Source organism: Bombus vancouverensis, chromosome 12, assembly GCF_051014615.1.
Source record: "Bombus vancouverensis nearcticus chromosome 12, iyBomVanc1_principal, whole genome shotgun sequence".
Taxonomy (NCBI): Eukaryota; Metazoa; Arthropoda; class Insecta; order Hymenoptera; family Apidae; genus Bombus; species Bombus vancouverensis.
In genome coordinates, this window is record NC_134922.1 from 6387212 (window position 1) to 6415208 (window position 27997).

The window sequence follows — 27997 nt, forward strand, 5'->3', positions numbered from 1 at the left end:
ATTGTGTTTAAGATGCCGCGGCATTTGAATGAAACGTTACGTAAATAAAGGTTATCAATATTTGTTTACTTGGGCCGTAAATCACGTAAGCAGGTGAAGAAAGAAACGTTTCAGCAACCTGTCATTGTGCAACAACATTGCCTATCTTTTCTAGCGAACAATGAATTATTCCTCGATCTTCTAATTTCCTATAAAATTCTACTTGAGCTTTTTCGCTTTTCAGAGTATATCGTTAATGCAAATATAAATTTGTTATAGATATTCTTGTAATATTTTCAAAATAAAGGGAGTTTAGAAAATATGATTTAAAGTATATACTTTTATGCTTCTTGTCTGAGAGAAATTAATTTCAGTTGGAAACTGAATCGTATCTGTGTGGCTTGGTGCAACAAGTGCCGATTTCATATTCTTGCGAAGATAAGTTAAGCACGGTATTGACTTCGTAAACAACTGTATATTCTTTATTTAAAAAACGACTGTCTCAAGTTCTGTATAGAAACGACTGTAATGGCATTTTATCGTTATATAAAACAAATAAATAAATAAACTTTCCGCACGAAATACCAAAGTCAACGTGAAAGACACAAATAGCATAAGCTTCGACTCTGCCTCTTTATATCAGAAAAGAAATTCGAAGCGACAGACATTTCTGTAACAGAAATTACTTCTCGCACCAAGTCACAGATGTGTATTTCTCCATTGGAGGTTCAACAAATATTCCAATAAAGCTTCATCAGTCGTACGTCTGATTACTGATCGGTATAAATGTCGCTTCATCCAAACAGATCTTAACAGTCCTAATAAAATACGAGGAAGAGAAGAAAAGAAAATCTGCGAATCTCGATAAACGGGGTATTTCCTTAAAAAAAGGAATTCTTGCGGCCGATTTAGGCGAAAGTGGCGGTCCATCGGTGAAAGGTTGCGGCAGCTAACGCAATTTATATTTCAATCGACCTATAGAGAAGCTTTTATCTGTCGAACGCCAGACTAGGAATACGCTTCACCCATCTACCCCATCTATTCGCATCTCGACTTGGAAAGGAAACGACAGACAGAGACGGAGATCGAAAGAGAGACAGAAAGAGAGAGACAAACAAACAAGGGTCGGAACAAAAAAGAAATATAGAGAAAGAAAGAAACAAAACGAAAGCCAGCTCTCTTCGTACGTGGATGAACGTGGCCCACAGAGAAACGATCTCACTGAACCGGGCTAGACATTGCTTTCGGTTTAAATATGGTGGCTGGTCGAGCGGAAAATACACGGGGGATGCACGGGACGTTCATCAGTGTCTCTGACTTGCCTGCGATTGACTGGCCAAATCGTACGAGGATGTTCAACGATAATAATCCTTCGGCTGATCGTGCTACGCAGTTTATGCACGGGACGATGATCAACTTCGACAACCTTTCTCCGCCTTGTCGGAACAATTACGTCCATGACCGGTGTGATTTAAGAGGAGAGGGCCGATTAATTAGCCAGACGCCCTTTCATTTTCTGCACAATGCGAAATAGGAGAGTCAGTCGGTATTGAGTGTGGGCAGACGTGGACTGGATCGTGGCGATTTATATGTTTTGCCATTTTTATCGCGTATGTTGCACTCTTGTTTAAATACGTTGTTTTGTGGCGCGGTTTTGTTAAGGAATACGATGATCCAAATATTTGGTAAAGGACACAGATTTTTATAGCGAACTCTCGACTCTATGCGCATATTTCTTTTATTTATATTCTGCTTTAGAGGTGTGGCAAAGAATTGCTTTAGAATTACTAATAATTAGAAGAATTGTATTTATTATTTTCTCAGAAACATCACATACAACATATGTTTCTATCATTTTGCCCAATCACTGTATCAGCTTCGTTCTTATTGTACCTTCTATCGAATAGCGAACAATCCTATTCGTCCAATGAATCACAACTGCTATATACAGAAGCATCATGTTTCAAGTTTCCAGTGGAATTAAAATGTAAGATGTAGATGTACACGGTCGCTAAATTTTGATGTTTCATGTATCTTGGACGTTTTTGAAGGAAAACGTAAATTTTAAATCTCGAGTAGCTATAGCTGGTAATATATCGTAAAACCGAAAGCTCGTCCAAAGGGACGAACAGGACGTAACGATAAATAAATAAAATGCATAGCGGAGAATATTGTGAAGATACGATATTCTTGTGAATTTAACCGGACAACTAGCCTATGTACATCGTTTTGTATTTAATAGGAACGGTTCTTTTTCTCACCGGTGAAAGACACGGTAACTCAGCATAGAGTCTCGACCTTATTCGCCACCCTGGCGCTGGTTACGTAACACAGCACTCACTTCGAAGTCGACTAATAAGCAAGGTAGGCTCCGTTTGTACACGCTTTGCATTTAATACTTCCTCCACCCCGTGAAGCCACCACCCTTCGACACGATTTCCATCGAGCGAAGCCGTTCACGTGGCGAGACACGTGAGTCCGACACGTGGGAGTCCCCAGTCAACGATATCGAACCATCCTCTACTCGAGATATTTCCGAGTAGCTGGAGTACAAAGGGCCAGCTTTATTTTACACGCGTAATTACTACATCTTTCATATTTTCAGCCGATTAATGGAGACCATCCATGGAGATTAATGGACACCATCCATTCTTCTTCGGCTTTATCTATTTCTGTTTATCTTATTTATTTCTATTGTATTTTATTTCTCGTCCGCCTTTTTCATTGGCGAGCATTCACAAACCTACGTAATTTTATTAAAACTAGCGATTGTGCGTATGTTTTTGAATTAAGGTTTTTTTTTCGTTTCAGTTATATCGTAACCCTTTCATTGTGGAGCGAAGCGTACCTCAATCGTTGAGATTCATAATCGTTACGACGATACGTGAATCATTATGTATCTTCTATTTTTAAGTTTACCACGAGGGGAGTACGTATTAACCTGGTAAATAATCGTATTGTACCATACAGATTTAGCGACATAAGTTAAGTAATGTCACAGCGATACACTATTGCACGTACTCACATTCGTGTCAATTTAAATCATCACACTCTGTGCTGATCATCGTCCTATGTATACGTGTATCGCATGTAGATCGCACATACGCAGATTACAATAATAAAAAAAGTATTATATAGCAAGATGAAACAAGAAGTTCTATCTTTTTGAAATTTTCCAACGTAGTTATCGTAGCATACTATCGTTTTAATCTACAGCGAAAGGATTAATAGCCAATTTAGGGAAAATTTAATCGCGTTGTATTTTATCAAGCGAGGAAATTTAGAATGCGGGAACTACGAATTTTATGCGCATTCTTCTTTTCACGAATATTCTACGTTCTATTCTATTTGGTGAATACGTTGCACCATATTCCCACGTTACCTACACGTCGATAAAACGGCACCAAAGATCAAAAGCCAAAGAACGTACTAAAAGTTCACTGGGCACCCGGTTGCCTCGTAATTTTCTCATTTTTCTGAATCTACGTAGAAAGACTCGGTGTGCCGGACGTGCCGGCAACGAAGGTCGGTCTCCGGACGTGACATCACTGGCAATCAGTTTTTCAGACACGTGAGAAAACAATTGTTCCTTACAATGCCGTAATAAAATGGTACACTACAGAGATCAATTTAATTGAGCTTCTTCGTGCGTGCCAGACTCGCGATTACTCTGATACCGCACACAACGCTCTATATTAGAGAAAATATTACCATCCAATCCCTTACACATTTTCGTCGCCAAACGACAAGATTCATGCTTCTTCTTCTTCTTCTCGTTCTTACATTTATAATTGACTTCTCTGGCTTAGTTCGCTCGTTTCATTAACTGGCACAGATTCTATAAATGCTGCGCGTTCATCCCGTGCACCATGGTATTTAACAGGAATGGAAAAATGCCTTGTGAATGCCGCAAGGACGTCGGATGCGTGTTACAATGCTACCTAATGCACGTGATACTTTCCCACGTGATTAGTCACGGTCCTACCGTGAACAAAAAAAAAAAGAAAAAACGACAGGATAAGGTAAAAATATGTTGCGAAATTTTGCGAAATCTTTGTCACTACGAAGTTTAGGGCAACGTTGAAGTTCAGGGTGATGGATACCACGTGATTTGCTTCGAGGAATGACTTTTCACTAACGTACAATTTCTGTCATTTTTTATCGGTAAGGACGACCGAAATTTCTTATAATAAATATTGTGACATGATTAAGATGATTGTGACGCGTTTCTTATAAAACAGTATATATATATATCGAATGTTGCCTATATAAATGTTGGATATTAGAAAGAAAATATCTTCAAAATATTAGATATACAGATTAGATATGTAAGATACTAATCATTAGTATATTGTAATTTGAATTCATGAAGCTCGGTAGCTAAGCTAAAAGCCACATGGTGGTGGTATCTATGTGTGAATATGTCACAAACTCTTGCAAGCTTGTTTGAAGTTTACAAGTCCATCTTGCAATTAGCGATAAAGAAACTTTAGGTTTCTTAGAGTCCCTTGAATATTCAGACCTAACGCGGAAACCTTCAAAGTTAACATCACTACATAGGAATTTTGAAACTCAAGCCTGAAGAAAGAACTGAAAAATGAAACGAAATAAAGGATCAAGCGAAGTGGAAAACAGGTACATCGACAATTTCCTGCTTCCCTTTTCAGTAACCACTATGTTCAGTGATATTGTCGGTGATATAACATTTGATAAGACCGTGAAGATGCCACAACTCTTACGCAATCTGTGTGTATTCCATTCAATTCTACTTCATAAACACGGAACTGCACAACCTCTATGGAATCGTTACAAAACTTGGCAAAGATAAAAGTCCTTTAAAAAGTTCCACGTTCTAGAAAAAGCTTCGATCTATGATGCAATTTTATATTCATAGTTTCCATCGTAAGGATTGAAATGTACAACAAAAATTGCAACATTAACAAACAAAGGCGAATTTCCCTTAAAATAAAAAAAATCTCTGATGATTCGATCTATGAATTTTATCCTTGATTATATTTATCTTTGATTCAGACGCGTTGATTCAGTCAATTAAAATATAAAGTACAGATTTCTGAACGTTGAATGTTAGGATGCGAATCAAAGATTAGAAAACGAGTCCAATATGCCGAAAAACTCATTTAGTATCGTTAACACCTGAGAAACATAATAGCGCAGAGACGTTTCGCTGTTTATCTGTTGTATATATCTGACAGTGGATGATTCAACGTGTTTAGAGTACCTTTTATCAAGGAGTTAATACCGTAACGAAAAATTCTGGAGACCACGGCCTTGCGTATCGCAAACGTGGCCGCTGCAACGCGTTATGGCGACGCCGTTAATATTGCGTAAACGTTAGGCATCTCATTCAATCGAGTTTTCTAAGTGTTACATCTGAGTCAGCCTTTCGCGGTGATTTACTGTCGACAAGCTTTTGCAAATATCACAGAATACCCGGCTTATCAGCTTGTTCTTATGACGTATAATAAAACACGACTTGAAATCTATTTTTCTCTATCCAGCTATCTTCTTCAAACATAGCAGCAATTGGTAAATTTGCAGTTCAGTATCTTTAGAAAAGTTCCTACATTACTTCAGGTACTCCATAAGAACTAACGAGCGAACAACTCTTGGAACATGTTTCTTTCAATACAGATTCTTGAACTCATTGTAGAATTAGATATTGTACTATACTATAAAAGCTAATATTTATGTGGAACTTTGATTCAGATATACGAAGATGAAAACGAAGAGATGAAGAAATATTAAATAGATTTGGAAGGATTCATATTCGAAAAGAACTGTAATCAATGATATTGATGTAACAATACGAAGAAATAATTTTAAAAAACAATCAACGAGTACAATCGATGAATTAGTCCCATCTGGGATTGGAACAGACTCTGCTAGATAATTGAATACAAGATAAAACTTCTTAAGAAATAAGTAGAAACATCCAGACCAGACGTGTTTTTCTATTGAAAGACGATAGCTAATATCCCTAATATAATACATACTTTTGCTGCCACACGAACATGAAACTTCCGCATCAATCACCTTTTAAAATGATAATTGATATTCCTAGTCTAATACTTTTAAGCTACTTTATGTTTTAACAATTTCAAACTGTTTAACCAAAGGAAAGTAAAGTCCTGCAAAACAAAGAAAGAGAGACAGAGTATTAAGGAGATTTCTCGTTTCGTGATGCTTAAAGGCCAGCAGGCGGACGATCTTACGCGTATACCTCCAACCAAACGAATCGTGAAGCTGCGCGCCTTTCGCTTCCGGTTCACCGATCTCTCCACATTCGTTAGGCCGCGTTCTCTGTTCTCGACATTTATGTGACCACTTTCGCTCGGTCCGGTGTGTGTTTCAACTCGCTACGCGCCGCCGTGTTGCACCGTTTCGAATTCGTCTCTACGATTAATAACAACCGTACTCTACATATTCCTTTTACTCCTGATCCCGTAACTCGTAAAAAGATTATATGATTCTAGAACGAAAGAAGGTCACATATCAATTACTTCAGTTTCGTTTGAAGAAACGTTCATCTTTATGTAATAATTTCTTCATTTTTATCGTATTTTATTAGAAAGAGGGAATAGGAAATGGAAAGAAAAAAGAATGGAGAACTGATTGAAAGAAGATTACACTCGTTATACTACTTTGTGAAGTATCGTCGTATTAGATTTTACTCGCTTTACCTGTTTGTTTGTAATGTCTGAAGTCTAACCTCAAAAAATTCCATAAACGATTTGAGGAAATATATTCTAAGTATTTGCTATTAGATATTTTATTATTGGTTGTTTCGTGACGTCATTCAATATGGCAGCCATATTACGAAAATCCTACGAATTGGTCCCAGTACTGGAGATATCTTAAATATATATAATATTCATTAAAGCTAATGCAGCAATTCCTGTAATCAAGCCTGGACAATTTAGAATCATTTGGACAATCAGTTTATGCAGGAACTCGCGTTAGCCAGCTAACAATAAACAACTCGTATGCGGATCTCGCACGGATGAATGCATCGTGTCCGGTGTATGTCCTTGTACATTCACGAAGCTCTTCGTTTCGCGATATTTCACGAAAATGTCCATATACGAGAGAGAAATCGTTCGTTTGTCAATCGACTTCGTATTTTGTGGCATATACGCTCGACTACTATTTATGATATCGCAAATTCGCTTTAAATGACTATTTTAGTAGACGCCATTAAAATGTAAAGTAAAGAAGATAAAATTTGAAGATTTCACTTACAGAAGATGTTTCCGGAGAAAGTTTCGCGTCCCCGTCATCCCTGATGTCATCTCGGCTTCATATTCAGCTTCTAAACTCACTTTTCATAATAATAACCACATATTACATTATAAAATTACGCAACTGTAACGCGGTCACTGACCAATTTGAAAATTCCAGTCCAACATGGCTGCTCGATTGTTCGACTTTTTAGTATATATATATAGAGCGCGCTACGTATGATCGATAGATATGATTCGTATCGATAATTCAGTTTTCGAGATATGAATAGAAATAGACTGCAAATGTTCGTACGTTTAAAATGTGAAAACAAGATGTGTAAAATTTAAAAATATTATATGTATAAACATATGTAACATATGCAAATATAGACTACTAGACAATACTGAACTATGCATAAGTATATTGATTTCATTGGTGTATATATAATATATATTTACTATAATGGCGTCGTTTAACAGATTTGCTTCTTAAAATTTCATCAATTTGTGACGTAATCTTGAAATTACATATCGGACGAAACAACACTCTCTCCAAATCTTATTTCGTTACCAATTATATATATAAACAAACAAAGTGAGATTTATATAGAAATCTGCAATTTCTAGTCGAGGAAAGGTTTAGAGGAAAACAGAAAAATACCGAAGAATAAAAAAATATAAGATTTCCTTTCTAATTACCTATGAACGTCGTTCTAAAGGTTGATGGAAGTCAATAAATATTTATACACGTCTGTCCTTTGAACAGAGAGCGAATTACAGAATAATTTACTAATAAAGTAAGTCTTGATTTTTTTTCTTGATTGCCGTGTGTACCGATGCATGGCAGGTTCCGGATGGCGCCACGAAATTCCATAAACCCGAGCCAGATGCCAGTAGAGTCTAACTCTGTGCGTGCTGCTCTCTACAGGAGATTCGACCAACGTTGTAAGAAGATTCTTCTTATCACTATTTATTACATTTCATACACGACACTTCTTTTTAAATGTTGCGTATTAGATTTAACAGATAATTCTAATGTCAACCGACATATCGCAGTCGAGAAGACAAAATACACCAAAGGTCTTTACAACTTAAAATACACGTACATCTATTACCAATGATTTAATAGCGAATAGATATTGAATTATTTATCTAAACACTGTATTATTAGAAAAAAACGTAGCGAAACTATACTCCTACATTACTAAGAAGTGTTGAATAAAGATAAAGTTAATTTAAATTCTACTTTCAGGATTCGGATAAAAATCATTTAATCAAATTCCAGACGATTGCACACGTTTCATAGGGTACAACAGGTGTGTATACCGCAGAGGATGGCGTAACTATGAATTTCCAATTACATATATATCAACCACAGTGATCTATGAAAATCAAACCAGTTTGCACATCTATAAAGGCCTTGTTCCTCTGAAATCGAAATTTCTGTCATTTTCTAACAAAGCTGCCATTCAAGTTCTACTACGAATCTACTAACAAATTAATTAAACAATTCTAGTAAAATTGCAATTTCTTATTACAGACGAATTCTATTTATTTAACGCGACGGGTAGCGTCGAGGGATGGGACTTCTGTCATTCTTTAGTAAAAGTATCATTCCAGTTCCGCATAAATACACAAAATACCGAATCTACTAACAAAATAATTAAACAATTTTAGCAGAAGGAAAAATTGCAATTTCCTATTACAGGCGAGTTTTATTTATTCAACGCAACGGGTAGCATTCACAAATGGGACTTCTTTGCCTTTTTACTTTTTTAGTAAAGTCGCCATCTTAGAAATGGAATTTCACGTGGATACTACTAGATACTATTTCGTTCGGTTCTTCGCCACGTCTCGGCGATAATTCGAACGGCAATTTTTTAAGCACTCCTCTAATTGTACTCTCAATTTGCAAGTCAAACAGCCGGAAGAGTACTATATTTACGAAGGCATGAGAAAACAGCTTCGATGACGTCACTGTTTAAAGGTCTATCGTACTCTTCTGGCGCTATTCGGTACTGTTTTATTTCTGCTTAGGTAGATCAGGAGAGAAAGAAAGAAAAAGAGACGGAGGACCAGCGGTCCGAGAGGAGAACCGGTAGATATGCAAACATCGAAAAGAAATAGATCGAAATCGCTTCATTTTTCTCGCTGGATCGCCGCCAATTATAAAAGCACGCGTATACGCATGTTCGACTCGTTGGATATCGAGTGGAAAATATGGAGAAGGCGCGATTGTCTCTTGGAAACGCGGTTGTTTAATATTCAACCGAGTGAAATTTGTGATCAATGGATTGTCAAACAAAATGTCAGCGCTGAAAAATTATGTACAATCGTATCTTTTATGGTAAATTATGTTTTTTCGAAAGTATCGTAAATATTGCTTGGTAGCCTGATCAGAACCATTCTCGTCCAATGTCGAAGAGAAAAAAACATTCAGTGAGAAATTATTAGTTATAATCTATCGATTATTAATAGTCAAGGGAAATAATTATAGGTATTAGTTACAGGACATCTTTTAGTAAATATTAATACAAAAGTAGCTTTTATTTTGTGTGAATATCTAAATTGAATGTCAAAGTATTTTGTGTAGATTAAATCATCTTCGGCGATCCATAGCAGCAAATGCTACAATGGCAGCGCAAAAATCTCCAAAAATCGAGGCCCAGGTCGTCGAAGCAATTCGTAGGCTGCAGGCTATTCAAGGATCAACTCCACAGGAAATCAGTAATTACATTGCTCAAGAATATAATATTCCTGGCTCTGAGATTAGGCGTCACGTTCAACTTGCCCTCAGGCGTGGCGTGACTTATGGTATTCTTCAGCGTTTGAAGGGGTAAATGCAAGAAAATAGGATTAATTTCCACAAGCAGCCTTCCTACATCAATAGCTGCATTTTTTAAGCGATTCACAAACTACAATCTATTATCTTAATCTAGAATTTTACAAAACATTGAATTGTAGCAAATGATAGTAATTTGAAAAGGAACGCAATCATTTTGCCAAAAAGATCAGTTCTAAAAGCAGCCCGGATGTAACTATATAATATAATAAAAAAAAAAAAGAAAAGAATTCAAATAGCGTTACAGAATTAAAAAGAAAACTCAAGGCTACATCATATTAATATTACTATGAATTACTATAGAATATTACTTCAAAGTATGAAGGAAATCGAATTGCAAAGAACCAGGTCAGAAAACGTACGTATCAAAGTTTTGAGATAAAATCTGCTCGAGCTTCGGCTCAATAAACCACACGAACAAAATATTCTAAAACTTGAAACCTTGAGAATGTTACAAATTAGAAATGGAAAATTCTATTTCCTGAAACTTCCAGAGTAACGTACCCCGTTAGAAATACATTTCTTATGTGACAGATCAGATGCTACGTGTGTCTAAATACATTACAACAGTCTCTTTGTTTTCAGCGGATGCTACACGTACAATCACGACTACATGTACAATCAATGCATGAACAGCGGCGACGCCACTGCTGTCGACATTCGTTGCAGACGAAAAAGACGATCTAGCCGGAGAAGAAGCTCGAGGAGACACGGTAGAAGGAGGTACAAGAGTCGTGGATCTCGACGTAGATCCCGTAGAAGGAGATCGCGAGGAAGACGAAGAAAATCGTCGAGGAGACGAAGGCGGAGGGAAGAATTTCCAAAGGAAATCGACGCGCTAAAGATGACCACCGTGACCAAACAATCGTCGAAAAGCAGCAACCTCTTACCGAAGGATGGTCCACGAAGCAATCATTCTACCATCTCTGGAAACTCCGAAGAGAAGCAAGAGTAACCATCCAAACGGATATCCTTCGCTTTTACGATCGACTCGAGAAGCAAAGATTGACTCAAGAACAAGAATACAGATGCAAGTGAAATGCACACGCTATTTGTCTGAATCCATTCGAATGCATTTCCCTTTTTAAACACTTTTTTATTCGAGTATTTTTCTTGCTTTATGGATAGATAGATACATACGTAGGATATGCCGCGATGAGCAAAAGCATCGACACAGATCAGCCTTTCTTGGAAAATCTTGTGTAAATTTGTAAAGAGCACGATTTTTCGCCTGGCCTGTTTCGTAGATTGTAAGTTGCAAGGATCGGAAACAATCGAACAGAATTTACTTATAGATGACGCTGTAAATGTCAAAGTTGAAAAAAATTTTTTTTTTTATTGGAAAATCTTCTACGTAGCAATAAGAGTGCCATAATAGTAGAGTTGCAGTGTGATTTCCCTCTCTAAATAGTTATTAATAACGCTAGAAAATGATGTCACAACGTCGCTTCTACAGAGAAAAATATAGGTGCGAATAAACATTAGTTAGTTGTCTCTTGGCTTTTGTCTATGCCATCTATCTAAGTAGGTGGAACATTGAATTTTCTTTATGACTAGCATCTGGCACATACAGGCTTTCCTACAGATACAATTTTCTTCTTTGTGAATTTGAACTAGATTTGTGTAATGCTTCCTTCCCTCTTGAAAAACTTCTTTCTTTTTTCTTTCTTTCTTTTCTTGACACTTACAGTGTTTTCTACAAGCACTCTTCAAATATGAGACACCGATTTTAGTTCTCAGCAAACGATTTATGCCAGTCGGAGTGATTGAATTCGACGAATATCATAAAATCAACGAACCAAATTTAATTTAAACAAGATATATAGAAGTGATATTCTATTTAAGTAGCCAGATTTAATAAAAGCTTCCTCTGAATTGGTATTTAGCGAAAAATCTCTTGTAAGTAATAAGTTATCTTCTTATTAGAAATCGAAATATCTTGCCGTATCTATTCCAAAACGATTCCACCAGTGATCGATTTTACAATAATAGAAATCTTATATATATATATCCCCATATATATATATCCCATATATATCTTTTATTATCTATCTTTTATTATACATCTGCTTAATGGCAATAAATGATGGTATGTTTAAATTTGACATTTGAAAACAACGGTTTACAAAGAATCGCGTGTTTTACAGTCTGGTACAGCATTTTGTACGAATCTGGTTTATCATCATTGTAATCACGTTTATAATTCTCTTTGAAAATTTCCATAATGCTCATAATGTAACCTTTGAATGTAACCTTTGCTAACGTCAGATTTTCTTTTGCAGTTTCCTCGAGGCACTCGAAATTTACATATTAAGGAAAAACAAAGAGGACGAGATTGAAAGAAATTCTAAGAAGACCGACCACCAGTCATGGATATACATACGTTTTGATAAATGTTTTATTTTATCGTTATTCTACCTTTCCTCTTTTCTAATCTGTTGTATTTGTACCTGTGCTTTTACTGTTTTAGAGTAATTCTTTTTCTAAAAATCTATCTCTGCCGCGAGTAACATGTAACACATTCCGAACACCTTAGAGATCACAATACATTGAAAATATTTGAAAAATCGTGCACTGTTCCGGAAATACCGAATCACAGGCGAATCTTCAATTTCCAAAAATCACGTTATGTCACCTAAATACACGATATGCCGGCTAAAAATAAATGTACGAAATACTCACACGAGAAGAACGTCATAAGGACGTCATTGGAAAGAATAAAACATTATCAGGGCCTTCTCGCACAATAATTTTCCAACCAGTAACATCGTTATTAATCTTAATGAATGGACAATTTTTTGCGTCGATTTCTACGTCAAATAGAACAATTACGTAAATAAATTGTCATCCTTACAATTTACTTCCAAAACTTCCTCTCAACAAAGTAACGCAAGATACTAATCATTTATTTATACTAATTATTTGTGACTCTAATTTCCCTAATATTGTCAATTCAATCGTACAACAGGGTCCAGGTAATAATTTCATTCTTTTCTTCATAAGTTCTCGTTATTGAAATGTATGAATTTTAGTATTGAAAATGCCGGAAAAACGAGCTGCGTTAAAAGCAGTGGCCGTTTCTCAGCAATGACGGCCCTGTCCACGGCCTTGTTGGCTAATGATAGTCTTGCTAATGATGCGTTCGCACACGCACACGCACACGCACACGTGTAGTCGTGACGCGTGACTATTTCACCCAGCAGCTCTATGGCTAGGCACCGTTCAGCCCAGAAACACTTTGACAATAAATCTATACACAATATCCTGTGTGACGATTAAATAATGCCGGCCAAACTGCAAACATCAGGCACAACCTTATTTACGTTGGAGAGAGTTTAAACGCGCGAGTCGTTTGCTTCAACGTTAAACGTTTTTCGCTATTTAACATTATATTTATTACGATGTTTTATGCTAATGGTATCAACAGCGAAAAGTTATTTGAATTGCAGATCCTTGTATCCTGTGCGAACAGTTAAAGGTGGAAAGTGAAAATTGCAGTGTTCTATAACACGCGAATTTCCTACGTTCGAACGGAACGAACACGAGAAACGTGTTGCTCATTCATTCGTTGGAAAATTAAATCGAGCGCGTGGATCCGCTGGCCAAGAAGTTAAGTACCTTTTGTTCGATGCAGGATCTCGTGAAGCGTTCACGGTATGAAATTTAATTGCCAGTAAATCACGAACCAGTCGATAGTCATTTCTACCGAGTAACAGTTTTAAACTTTCGGTTACGTTATACCCACGAGCAAGTGTATCTGTCTGGTTCGAAACGAACGACGGTGTTCTTTAACTCCTTTGTTTATTTAGGAACTATTTGGAGCATGCTATTGCACTGAGTAACTTGCAAAGATCATAAAAAATTCTTCTGAAACTGATCGAACTGATAAACAGGGAAGGCCAATTAAGCCTTAATTAATTTCTACAGCCAAGAAATAGGGCAGGCGGGACAGCCAGCTACGCTCGTTAAGGCCCAGAACCGAAGACGACGCGTCGCGAGTTCGAATCCTCGGCATGTGGAGTATTTCGAAAAGAGGACGGAAAAATCAAAATTTCCCTTAAAAGTAATATACTACAGGCAAGCGGCCAGCCCCTCCCTTGCGTGTGTTGTGGGTGTACTTTCTGGGAGTGTGCTCGTTTAAAGGTGCTTGGTGTTAAGCACACAGGGGCCTGACAATCAACTCGCACTAGTCTACCGTTCCGTCCGTGGGTGGAGGTTTTAGCCGGTAAGAATCCGGCACTACCCCCTTGCCCACCTGCACAAGGGTGGTAAGGTGTCTATGAAGATTTCATCCACGTAAAAAAAAAAAAAAGAAAATTCATCGTCGTCCCAGCGGACCCACGACTAGAAGGAGCGATAGCGCTAGGGACAATGCCCCCCCTAACTCAGGAATTATTAGGACTCGAACAAGAGGACGCGGGAAGGGGGTGCAACAGAAGTTAATTCATAAGAGGTTCCTGGAGCACTCCTGTCAAACGCGTAGGATGGTCATCGTGGAGTACGCGATTATTAGAACAGCGGAGTGTCCATGAGGATTTCTCCACGTACATAAAAAAAGAAACGCCAAGAAATAGGGCATCTTTCGTTCGACGTAAGGTCACTTACAGAGTTACCAGAGTCTTGTGAGATATTTAGACGGCTTATTATTTCCTAATCTTCCTCCAACTATCTCTTAATTATCCGAAACTGGCTATACTACTCTGCCAAATGAAAAAGTCACTTCAGTCTTCATAAAATTCCAATTATGTTATACTTACAGATTGCGAAATATTTATTATCTCAAACGAACGAGAATATTCCGCGGATTTTTATGTGACCGCTTCGAGCAACTTTCAAGTAACCGTGAAAATGAAGAAAAGAAGCAGGGAGAGATAGATTTACTTGCATTTTTTGCCAAGTGATCGAACGACGGATGAACATAAATTTTACTATCTGCTATAGAGGTCTGTCGCGAGCAACAAAAAGCGAATAATCATACATACGCCGATAACAATATCTCGAATGAAATCGTCAGTCGCATAATTACTCGAGAAGGCAGCCGAGATAAGGCAGCTTGTTAAGAAACGTAACGAGCAGGTAACGCTAGACCAGCACACGCTATTGTGAGACGAACCGTGATTTACGATCGTGTTAGAGCATTTGGATAACTCGCAGGGAAACACGATGCTATCTCCTTCGTAGTCGATCCCTTTGTTTCGATATACAACGATATGCAACGATATACAGAATGGTTCCGTACGTGGATCGGTATTTTATTTAATCCCTTCAATTCTAAATATCTTCATATGTACTTCATATGCACTGCGGATAATTATTCAAACGATACAGGTTCTATGTTATTTTCACGGTAGAACTGGATTTATACTGCGCGCCGTAAAAATTAGGCGTTCGTCACGTTTACCAGAGAAGTCTATTAAAATCATCTTTGCTGAGTATTTTACATTGCAAGGCAACGCGATACAAGTGAAATAAAAACTTTACGAGAAAATAATTGGGGAATGAAAGCAGCGAGAAGCAATCGAGCTTCGCTAAACATCGGTAGCCAGCGAGTGTTTACGTATTTATGAGAAATTTAAAAACACTGCAATCCATAAAATGCGTACAATATACGGAAATATAGAAAATATCCAGTATGTCCAGTACACGTCGTAATTTTTAATAGACGACATGAATTACTACGTACGTATCGTTGCTTCAGCTCTCGTCATAAAAATATGAAATTGCGTAAGAATCCATAGTCTAATAATCGTCAGGTGTCTCTAATACAATTAGTATCTATTTATGACCGGCAATGTATCTGAACTCAATCGGAGCGTAAACAGTTTACGTGATTATAACAAGCTCGTATAGCAATAAGAATTCATCGAGTTTCACCATTACTTATGGTTTTCATTCATATAACAGGTATATCAATTTCATTCACATCGAGACAAGTAGAATGAATGGGCAACGGTTCATTTAATGGACGCTAAACAAAATTTCGTTTCTAATTCCTAAATAAACAGAGTTCAAGTAAATGGTGCTCTATCGCGCTTCGTTTTTACAGTAACAGATAAGTAAGGGAGAAAAATAGATCATGCAACTATTATACATAGAGTTCGTATAGTAATAGGAATCCATTGATTTCCCTCATTACCTGCAGTTTTTCATTCATGTAATAGGCGTTCACGTTGAGGTAAACAGAGTGAATGGGCAGGTAACGATTTTCATCCGTATAATAGGCGTTCACATTGAGATAACCGGTGTGAATAGGTAACAGGTAAAGATTTTCATCCATATAATAGGTGTTCGCATTGAGATAGAGTGAATGGACAGCGGTTCATTTAATAGACACCGGACGATATTTCGTTCTAATAAACAGAGTTTAGGTAAATGGTTTTCCACTTGTTGAAGTAATTACTTCAAGAAAAGCTCTACACTTTTTCTTTTGTATATCCGTGACCCGCAGACCGCTGTTACGAAGAGAATAGAATTTAGTGACACAAAAAGATTCAAAATAAGGAGAGGTCCATATTATTGTGCACTTCAATATAAATTTTGTTTTGGATTACAAAGTCTAGAAACAAAAGAGCTATAAGTAGATTTCTATTGCTGTTTCTTGTAGCCTTCAGTTAGAGCTACACACCAAGGTTAACTTTTTGGTAATGCTCTTTGCTATAAATATATGAACGTGCTACCTATCATAGCCTTTCTTCTATTGTATTGTAACACTGTAAGAGCGAGGATCTGGATCAGCATATACTATACCTGTACTTGTACTGATACCTATATTTGTTTCAATATATTTTTCTATTAAAAATTCATCAGTCAACCTCAACACTACTGCTCTTCGCTTCTGCTATAAAAGATAAGTGAGGAGGTTACATTGGCAATGTTAACGCGTGAGATTTTTCAGTGAAACATCGTTATATATAGAAGTTGTAAGGGTAGAAATTCCAGGTGTGTTAAATTTAAATTATTCAAGAAATAGTCTGCAGACTACTGGTGTTTGAATAATTATAAGTAAATAATGATTGATGAAATTAAGTAAACAATAATTATAAATATCGCAGATGAAATAATTTCTGTGTTAGAATAGAAGAAATTTTCTTTTAACGATAAACATGATTATTCTCGTGTGATAATGATAATATATACTATGTATATCATACATCACGCGACAATGACGATGGTCATGTTTATTGTTAAATTAGTACAGATTTTTCTAAATTAATAATTACATGAAATAGTGTAAATTACGATACACTCAAGTTCGAAGAAGTTACAATTTCTAAAATGGAATGTCTCCTTTACGACAAGATCCTATGTATCGGTTGATAGTGTTAAAAGGATTGTAACGATTCAATCGAGGATGCCAAAAAAATCGTAAGAACGTAATCAAAGTAACATACGTATAATGCATGCAGTATGAGAACAAGAAAATAAATATCAGCAATGAGAACGGCAGTTAAAAAATTGCAGCCGAGATATATAGCCTGCATTGAAACTTCAGATCCTTATCTCTTCAGCTTCCTATCAATTCCTCCAACACGTTAACTTTTATGCTTGACCGATTTTACGATCTCTCTACATAGAAGCCGCTATACCTTCTCATTCAAGAACCGCCTGTAACCTTTCACACCTCTCAAGTGATTACTGACATAATAACTGCTGCGATTGACTAAGTACAGACCCGGCACATTGGTTTATTTTCACCCGAAATCTTGTTATCAGATTACAAGAAGAAAAATAGACTTCCAAAGAAGTACAAAATCAAAAGAGAAATTCACCAGCTAAACGGAAATAGACGCGATTTATTTAATCTAAAACCGATGGAGAATCGTCGAAACGCTCGAGCAAGAAGCTATTAATACCGATTTCTTCAATTTCGCTAATAATATTACCTCGATTATATACGGAGACAGCCAGATCTACAAAAAATGTAAGAAAAGAGGGGAGCTGGGTTTGCTTGGATGGAAAAAAAATGAAAAAAAAATATAGAAAAATGTTGAAAAACCGATGGTTTATTCGCGATTGTTCCCGCGAAAAATGCGGAGTACGATGACTTCGAATAGAAAACAAACCGAGTGGCAGCTTTTGGTCGTCGGTTGTGTGCAACTTGGCGGGAATAATATTCTATTTGGAGGCTGGCCAACGTCAAAATGCAGATTTCTGGTATGTGCATCGGCACCTACTATTTCACCTGCATATTCGCCTTACCATACGAAATACGCGAGAGAGGAGGCACGTGGTGTGCTTCTGTTTGCCTGTCACGTGTCTATGCGTAGCTCAACGCACATTTCTATTTCGCACGTTATCTTAAGGCGCAGAGGAATCGGCGAATACATACATCCGCAAATCCTCGTTTGTCTATCTATAGTTTCGAACGTATTCTGTCGCGTGATGCAACTTTGTAAGCACGAGGTCCTTCGAAATAGTTCGGATAGCAACTTCGTCAAGCAGCTTTGATCTTCTCATTCGCGTAGCTCATATTGCCACGAAATATGAAGAATTTCGCGAATCTATTTCACTGTTGATATAGTTTGCCTTGGAGTACAGGTGAAATATTATTTTTTATTATTTTTATTGCAAACCACAAATTTTTCCCTCGTGTTTCCTTGTTTTATCGAAGAGCAAGCAAGCTTTACGTAGTAGCGCTAGTAGAACGAACGAAATAATAGCAAATTGCAATACGTATGTATACGTGTAACAAGAGTATATGAAAATTCAATGAAAAGTTAAAGATTAAAATACAGCAATAGCGATATAAGTTGGCTAACACCAGGTGAATATCGACTTGAAGCAATTTTAGCAAAATCTAACGGTAGAAAGAGACGATTGCGTTGAAAACGTAGGTATAAAGAAGAACAATTTGCTAAAGAATAGGAAAAAATAACGTTCTGAATTAATAGATTATTGTGTAAGATAGTTCCTGAGAAAATCCAGCTTAAAACTTTGACGAATATACTTAAACCGAACTGGGCAAAAGTAAATAATCAAATGAAGTTAAACTACGTGAGAAAATAAGCCAAAAACGCAGAATGACACTTTTTCACAAGATGCTTTGTTTTCCAGAACAATAAATTTGAAAATGTATCGTGCGTATCAAAGCAGTTCTTGACTAAATCTATACAAACGTATTATTTATTTGCTTCGAAATCGGACCTTAAACGGAACAATGTTATTTTACATTTTTGACTTATTTTCGCCTGTATAACAACCTCCTAATTTTAAATATCAGGTTTAAGTATACCTGATATCTAAAATTTTCAAACTCCATTTTCTCAGAAACAAGTCGTCCAACGAACAAACTTTCTTCAATATTTTCGACACATTTTTTCACGTAGAATCAGCCTGTACCCAATTGTAGCAGCAGTTGCGAACGCGTATATAGAAAATATCACGAGTCACTGGTCTATCGCTGTTTACAATAAGAGCGAGACGCTGAGTCGGCTGAGAAAAAGGCTTAATCGGAACAAATCGATAACAACTTGAATTAGTACGGTTACGTACGCTCCTTGAACTTGGTGCAATCTCAATCCATCTTGCGGCTGACAAATCGATGAGCTCGAGGATGCAAGTAACAAGCAGAGAAACAGGATCGCAGGTTCAAAAAATTCTGCACGACTTTGTGCCGCATTCGCGACAACCTTGTCGCGGAAGCCGTATTTTACATCGAGACACATAACATAAAGGCTTCGTGTCACCGTACACTTGTACGATTCGTTCAATTATATTAACTCGCTGTGTTTAAACCGTGACACAGAAAAGGGAGAGGACACGAAAATGAGAGATTGAGGCTGGGAAACAGGGGGAAAGTGATCGAATGGAAAATTTTCTATGAATAGAGACGGTTGCTCAACCACTTTTTCCTTCTCACTGTATTGCTATTATTAGTTTTCTAAGAATAAGAGAAGGACCTATCGAAAACCTATTATCTTCTTCTAGAATCAAAATATCGCTGAAAGGTAACTCATGTGAGAGAGAAAAATGTGAAAAACAAAGATCCATCAAATTCAATGGAAGCAGGATATTCAATAAGATTTATTTCGTAGCGTTCGAATCTATAGTTTCCTGGTCTTCGCTATACTATTCTTAGCTTCCTGAAGATCCATCTAAAATTTTCCTATTTAAAATTCCTGATTTTTCTACAAATTGTCGCAGAATGTTTTAAAGCCAAAATCTCGCTAAAGTAACGTGTTTGAAAAAGAGAGAGAGAGAGAGAGAGAGAGAGATCGTTCGACCTATAGATCTTCCGATGGCCTCGCTTTTACTTGCGATCATCCGAACGACTCTAAATTACCATCACCACTATCTTATCGTGCAGTCTCTTTTGCAGGATCATAAATACGAGAGTTGTACAGAGCTCGGGAGAAACGGCCACGTGCCTGGCCGCGTCGTCGCTGTAAATTACTCAAAACCAACACAATAATGAGTAAGCAAGTTGGAAGCAGATAAGCTTCGTCTTGCAACTTATTACCATAGCTCGAGGATGTTAACAAGTAGCAAGAAAACCTTCCTTCGACTAACATCATTTCTTTCCTCCTTCCGCAACACCGCTATTTTACACCTACCATACTCTAATTCCCTTGGTTCCAGGTGTCTAAATTTTATTTGTACGTATTTTACATTCGAACACCGTGACTGGATTTTCTCTTTTAAAACTGCGCTGCAACGACGATTGAATTTCATTTTTATATCTGCAACATGGTTCGAGATACGTGAAACGTCGTATGTTTGCAAAAAAGGATTAAACCTGGTACTTTAAGTTTAAGTAAACAACCATATGTTCAATACGAAAAAAGGCAATTTCAAATTTTATCTGGAAACGATTATAAATGGCATTTATATATGGCAATGTCGAAATTTTTGATAAAATAAACTTTTTGCAAAATATACCAAAGTGAACGTGAAATACACGAACAACGTAAACTTTAAAGTGGAGGATTTCTTGTAATGACAACGAAAAAAGCAGGTCATTTTTAAGGATTCATTTTTAGATCAGTTATATTGTGATATTCGAACTTCTTGGGACGTAAGTGGATAATCTTGAAGTACATATAATTTTGTTTATTTCAATTCTTCTTATTATACGAGTCTCGTGATTAAATTTGGCAATGTAATCATTGTTTACAATAGGTAATAGTATTTGTCACGGTCGTCACAATGCGAAAGTTAAGGAATTTTCTTAAAGTTGAATACTTTGCACTGAAATTGAATCTATGCTTGAAAGAAAAACGTGAAAATTTAGAAGAAAAATGTACTTCCTTCGCCGGATAAATTGAGTTTGTATCGTTTCAAAAGATATTGTAAAGAAACAATGGAATACAAATTTCAGGTCCATTTCCTGGAGAAATTTGTAAAAAGTGAGTAAACCTTGCTCGAAATTGATGAATCAACTAGTTTCTCGTGCGCCAAAGTTCGAAAAGTATTGAAAGTGGCAGTTTAAAAAGCTAATAGACAACAATGAGAATTGAAGTAAAAAAATTACATTTGCACTTCAAGGCTACATTTACATCCCAAAAAGATTTAGATACAGTGTAATTAGTATCTGGTGTAAAAAAATTTATAATAATCACTTGCTTTTATCGTTTTTACACGAAAATCCTTCTGTACTAGAAAATTCTCTCCTTTTGTATTAGAAAAAAATTTCCAAACAGCAGAAACTTCTGTATCAGAGATTATTTGAACGTGAATTCTTTAACGTATCCTTAAGTCCTAACATCTCAACTTTATAAATGCTGACATTGGTACTTCTTGCATCAAGCCGCAGATACATTTTACGCAGATACACATATTTAAGTGTATATCATATTCAGTTTCTTTAAATTCCAAGCAGATTACTGTCCAACAAAATTTTCATTGTTGCATATGTACGCAATTTAAATACACTATTCTCTATTGTCTTTCTTGTTCACTTCGCGTGAAATAATGTCTGAATTTCACTCTTGTACGTATATCGTGTATATTTTACAAACAATTTCTCGAACTTTTAAAGAAACAGTTAGCGGCTGAATTTCGTTTCTGTATATCTGGCCAAACACTGTCTCCTCAAATTCTTTATAATATGTTCCTTCCCAAACCGAAATGACGATGTCTAGCCTACCGTGTCATAAAATTCCCCATAAATACAGAAATATCCGCAGTACAGCCGCTAAGAACCAACCAATTCCCCTCACCAAAGATAATCCAATAAACTTGCCAATAAATTATCAATATATTTTGCTTTCGAGCCTCCTCCTCCTATACAACGACAATGATCTCATACTCTAACCATCATCACATGACCAAACCAGTCCCGAAAAACATTCCAACTTGAAGCATATTAAAAAATCGGCTGATTGCGGTCCATAGGGAAAATATATAAAATTTGGTGCAGCAATTAACGCGTTAATGGATCAGAAAAGTTGCACGTGATTCAACGCACAAGGGGGCAGACCTTGGCGTTCGGCTGGCACGCTCTGATCGATAAAACGGAAGCAGGCATCGTTCATGGGACGGTTCGACGTTGATATCTGGCGAAAAGGGTGCAGGGGCTGGAGTCAATCAGAAGATCGGGATGGGGACGAGACATCAGGGATGGTGTTTCACGACGCGACGAGGTCATCGAAGCAAAGAAAGAGAAGGCAGAGCTTGTCGTTTCACCGCAAACCCGAAAATATCCATGTCGACCGGTATGTTGAAACCTGGCATAAGCTCTGGCCGGTTGCCAAAAGAGCGGTACTCGGTTGGAGGCCACGCCAGGCCAGAGGCGAGCGGCCTCGTCGATCCCAACGTCCGTTAGGCCTCACGAAAAAAAAAGAAAAAAACAGACGAGTAAAAAGAAACCAGCCAGAAGACCATAGACCATGTCCGTCTATAACGTGCAAGAAGACTGCGAAGCACGTAATTATTGATTTGCGAAAGTATCGAAACGAATATAGAGGATATAGCGCTCCAAACGTCTTTTAACCAGTTAGCTGTTGCGATCTCTTTGCAAAGTGTGCACCTGAAATGCGTGGCAAAAGGTAAACGATGACGAGTATACTCGTCAAACACAGAGTATGGGTGGCTGTCATAATGGAGAATTAAGTTGTAACGAAATGATTGTTTTATTTTTTAATTTTGTTACTGACAAGGCTCGTGATAACGCAAATTACTGTCGTTTCTTCCTGATGAGTATATTCGTCAGAAACAGGTAACTGGTTAAATCGAGCGTAAATTAGAAGGAAGTGAATTTTAGATTTCGATTAACTTTAAACTTTGACGATGATTGGCGATTCGCTACTTTCGTTTTGTCACGGATTTTGAATTTTCAGGAAACAACCGTGTGGTAGGCTGCACTTTCACGCCAACGTTCCCCAAACATTCAGGTCTGTCGTCGAAAAGTAAACTGCAATGTTCAACGGACGTTGACGCAAAAGTGCAGCTCATCACACGGTTGTCTCCCGAAAAAGCAGCAGCATGACAAGATGGGAGTGGTGAAACATCTCTAGAAATTCCTAAGCGACGTAATCCTTGTCCAACTAACGTGGCTGCAGTGAGGCAACAACAGCATACACCGTAATTGACATCTGTTATACATAATATGCCCATCATACAATGTAAATATTGTATAATGGACATAACATTTGTTATAACATGCAATGTCGGTAATTACTTAATAACAGACTGGTCTAATATAGTATTGCACAAGCCTATGTAATATATCTGTATACTATAACAGTCGCCCAGAGGTGAATATGAGTTTAAATAAATAAAATAATAAGAACGTAGGAGTGACGTTGCTCGAGGAAGAAATCGAACCGCCACTGGGTGATATCAGTCTCTCAAGATTATCACCGAATTACCCTTCGGGAATTTTAATCATCCGTTGACCTTTCAACCGACTAACACCAGTTAACTCGTTTTCTTCTTCGTCGTCCTGATAACTTTGTATCCGGAGACACTCCTATATTATACCAACGTTATGCAGCGTTCTCCTCGTGGATTTTTATTTGTTTCACAGAAGACGGGAAAAATAAGAACGTCCTGGAAATTTGTTTGTCATTGTAGAGGAATCGTTTAATAATGTCCAGCGTTAGTATTCCATCGATGTCTTCATAACATGAACGTTTTTAGGACAGAAACGTGCCTGTTATGACGTGAGAGTCTCTTTTCCTATAGAAAAAAACTTCATAAACTTTTTTTAAAAGATTCTGGGACACTTAGCGATGTTTTTACAATGCGTTATAAGATCTATCGTTAAGTCGAGCTTTTTAAAACTTGTTGGATAAAACTACCGATTCGAAAGACAAATTTCGCTTGAAAGATTAACTTACTTAAAATATATGGAACACATACAAGAAGGAATACATCGAGGAGTACTTCAAGATTTATCCTCGACAATGCCATCAACTGTTGAAGTATTTAATATTCTACATGCAAAGATCGCGCATCTAACAGATAATTATAATAAGTACTGATTAATCGGCGTAACGGATAATCTAGGCAAATATCGAAAACTTATCGTAAACACTTGAAATAAAAATTAGAATATCGAACTGTATCGCGATTAATGAAGTTCCATTATTTAATACTTACAGACATCAAAATATTAAAATCTGGCTATTTTTAATACATTGCCAATTAGTTGCTGAAACGAGTGGGATGGATTGTTAGAGCAAAACACGTGGCGTGTTCGTTTCCACCCACGGCTACTTTTTTCAGATACCCGTAAATTCGCAATTTACTTCTATTTCTGCAATGACAAACGTCGGTCCTTGAGCGAAGTCATGACGTAACGTGTTATCTCAGTGTCAATCTTGAAATTAATGTCCAACTACATCGCGTGAAAGTGTCGTACACGATAATTACGAACAGTAAACTGCCTGGTCATTGAATATGCACCAAAAAATGTCTCTTTTGTGCTACTTAATCGCCACCATAAATCTGCCTCGCTTACACATCTAACACTAAGTAATCGCTTTTAAATATAAATTCTCTTACCAAGTCCACGTGTTATTTTAATATTCGATAAAACGACTGTTATCCCTGTCGTCTCTTAATTTGTGGAAATACCGTTGGTTTTGCTGAATCCTCATTTCTGAGATATTTGCAAAAATAAGCAAGAATTTAAGTAAAGAAGTAATCATCATCTACTAAGATGGGAAATAGTTACCTCATAACTACCCATAAAATTATGTTACAGAAATAATAGCAGTAATAACGACAATATTACCTTTCTTTTTATTAGTAATTTAACTTACGCCTTTTTTAGTAATAAAGAAAAAAATACTTTCGTTGCGAAATAGTAGTGAACTTACTGTTTCCTGAAAAATTTACTTTTCTTATTACTGTTACTTTTTTTAGGAAACTAATGATATAAATATATACATATAATGAAACGTAATTGAATAAAGAATGCCATCTTATCAAAGTTATAAACCGTGGATCAAAGATAAGTTAGACACGATAACTATACCAAGATCGTCGGGACAATAGTCTAATGATATTTAATCGAAATCGATTTAAAAATTAAACGTCTGTGGCGTAAAAACTCAAGTGTGAAAATATAGATAACGATAGTAGATGTTGATTTTCTGTATGGTTAACTTAAAAATCTGTCTGACTCACACGGCGCAATATCGACAACCAAAATACCACTAAAAAATAAATACAGATTAATCGTCTTAAATGCGCAGAAAGGTATGTATATATGTACATATGTAAAATATTGATTTTTGTAAAAATGATAAGCATTTTTTTCATTAAAAAAATTTACGCTTATGCCAAACAGATTTTCGATTTACTTCATAATTTTCCCCTTAAAGACTGTTAAAGTTACCCATGACTCCCACGTGCTCAGGGCAAACTAACCTCTTAAAAGTAAATAAAAATTTTTCGGAAGAACTTGTGAACCTTCTTTGGTTGAAAACCTTACTCGTCAAATACCAATCTAACCAGCGAACTTTTATCCACATTATAACTACTTAAAATCTGAAACAAATAGCTAGAACCTAAAACAAATACAGATCGGCTAAATTACTAAATAGCAACAACATAATGATTTTCAAATATTTCTAATGATTTTTATGATTACTCACTCTAATCGCCTCATGTCACCTTACAATGAAACCAATTTCATCGCAAATAGCATATGAAACTGGTTGCAAAGCCGAATGGGAAGTAAGCCATTACGTTGAATCAGGGAACTGTCCTTAATTTACTGGCTCTATGTTTCGAATTATTGGTACAACGCCGTTAAGATAATTAACTTCCACTGGATTACCACGGTTTCACTCTTTTTCTTTCTCTACGTAGTGTACAACGCATTTTACTTTTTGCTTCACTTTCTTTATTTCTGTTTTGTTGTTACCGATAGACAAAAGTTGAACGAATGCCGCGATTGCGCAAAACACAATTACCTGAGGTGGACTCGAACCTTGTTCCATAGATAATGCAGCTCTCATGAAAGTCGGATTATTGCCTCTCGATATACATATATAGCTTGAGAGACGCACTTTGGATCGTTACTTACATTTTACGCGTCGCACCATGTAAAGTGCTATGTAAATTAACCTAGCGAAAAAGCGTGTCTTCAGAGAAGAAACAATGACAGGTTTGAAATGGAGCCTCAGTCGATTATTACGCCAGAAGTCTTTTACACAATAATTTATTAACTGCTGTTAGTGAACATTAACAAGTGACAAATCATAAATCATACATGTAGATTTGTATTGTATAAATGATTCTTATAATCTTGCAGTCTTATATCGAACAGGACAGTCCTTGTAATTTATAAAATTCGCTTGTAGAATTGCATAAAAAGAGATACTGGTAACTTCTAATTTCTAACTTATACAATATTGCTAATAACATTGGAATAAACGTGTTAAAGGGCGCAGTATATAAAAGCTAAATAATTTCTAAACTCCATACAAATGTAATTCCATTTGTGAAGCTGGCGTAGAACCATGAACGTCAGTTAAGATAGATATGGTCGAATAGCAAGCTAAGTAAACACATACGCAACCAACATTTTATTTCATTCTCCCTTCTTTATTACTCCCCCACTCTGTTTCTTTTAACACATTCCATGTACACCAACTTTATACGATTTGTACAAACCGCGTGGAACATCGATGATCCATGTGCCCACGTGTGTTCATTATACTTGTTAAATAAATTATATTTCATAATTACACAATTATTATTGAAAATGACCTAATTTATAAAATATTGATATACTCTAGTGTTCAGAAACTATTTCATGATTTTGTATGTCTAGTACGGAATGTGTCAATAAACTTGAAAGAACACGCATTTTTTACATTCAAAGCAATCGAAAATAGAATACCAAAGAATAATAAGGCATTGTTGTAAATAGTGATGCAGAAAAGAATATAATTCTATAGACAATTGACATTCAATAAATATAAGTCGATAATTTTACCACGAAATTGTCACTTTGCATTGAAATCTATCACATGGCATTAAAAGCATTCCTCCCATGATCAAATCGGGAAGGTTAGTTAAAATCGCTTAGTAAAATAGTCGTATTGAGCCGAACAGAACCGAACATATAGGTTGAGCAAGTGAAAGTGAGGTTAGGTTGGTAACATCACGTGGTGCACCACGGGGTCCAAACGAGGTTAATCGAGAGACCAAGAAGCGAGCGCCGGCGCAACCAATGAACATAAAATGCGTGCTTACTATTCTCTATTCCTTTTTTCCTATCTTACTTCAACGAAATCCCTCAAATAACCTTGTCTTTTTTTCATTTCCTTTATACGTTGCTGCTCGATACTAATGAACGAGAGGAAGAAAAGTAAATGATTAGCATAAAAATTTAAACGTCACAGAACCCCTCCATGTTCAAAGAAAAATATCGACGACGCGACACAGCGATTCGTCAATGAAAACACGAGAGAAAAACGTGTTTGGCATTCGTCGAATCGCCGCCAGTCAGCGCTGAAGTAGTATTGTGCGCGAATTT

General features: G+C 36.6%; 1 protein-coding gene and 1 long non-coding RNA gene across 4 annotated transcripts; one reads left to right on the forward strand and one right to left on the reverse strand.

The window, feature by feature from the left end:
• Positions 1-9817: 9817 nt before the first annotated feature.
• LOC117155285 (uncharacterized) lies at positions 9818-11137 on the forward strand. The gene is made up of 2 exons (XM_033331134.2): positions 9818-10056; positions 10648-11137. Exons 1-2 carry the CDS (start codon positions 9854-9856, stop codon positions 11015-11017), a joined length of 573 nt encoding a protein of 190 aa, XP_033187025.1. The 5' UTR covers positions 9818-9853; the 3' UTR covers positions 11018-11137.
• A 7703-nt stretch (positions 11138-18840) lies between these two features.
• LOC117155288 (uncharacterized) lies at positions 18841-27950 on the reverse strand. Of its 3 annotated transcripts, none has more exons than XR_013059767.1 (5): positions 26106-27950; positions 25879-26018; positions 25009-25331; positions 24604-24760; positions 18841-24506 (listed from the first exon to the last, which is right to left on the reverse strand). It is a non-coding gene; the product is annotated as an uncharacterized LOC117155288 (long non-coding RNA). The 3 variants fall into 3 exon arrangements; XR_013059768.1 differs by having other exon boundaries at positions 18841-24180; positions 24342-24506; positions 24604-25331; XR_013059766.1 differs by having other exon boundaries at positions 24604-25331.
• Between the last annotated feature and the right edge of the window lie 47 nt (positions 27951-27997).

Coding starts and splice junctions, on each gene's coding strand:
- LOC117155285 (XM_033331134.2), top strand. CDS start 9,854: ATGGCAGCGCAAAAATCTCCAAAAATCGAGGCCCAGGTCGTCGAAGCA. Junction 10,057..10,647: donor ATTCTTCAGCGTTTGAAGGG/GTAAATGCAAGA, acceptor CTTTGTTTTCAG/CGGATGCTACACGTACAATC.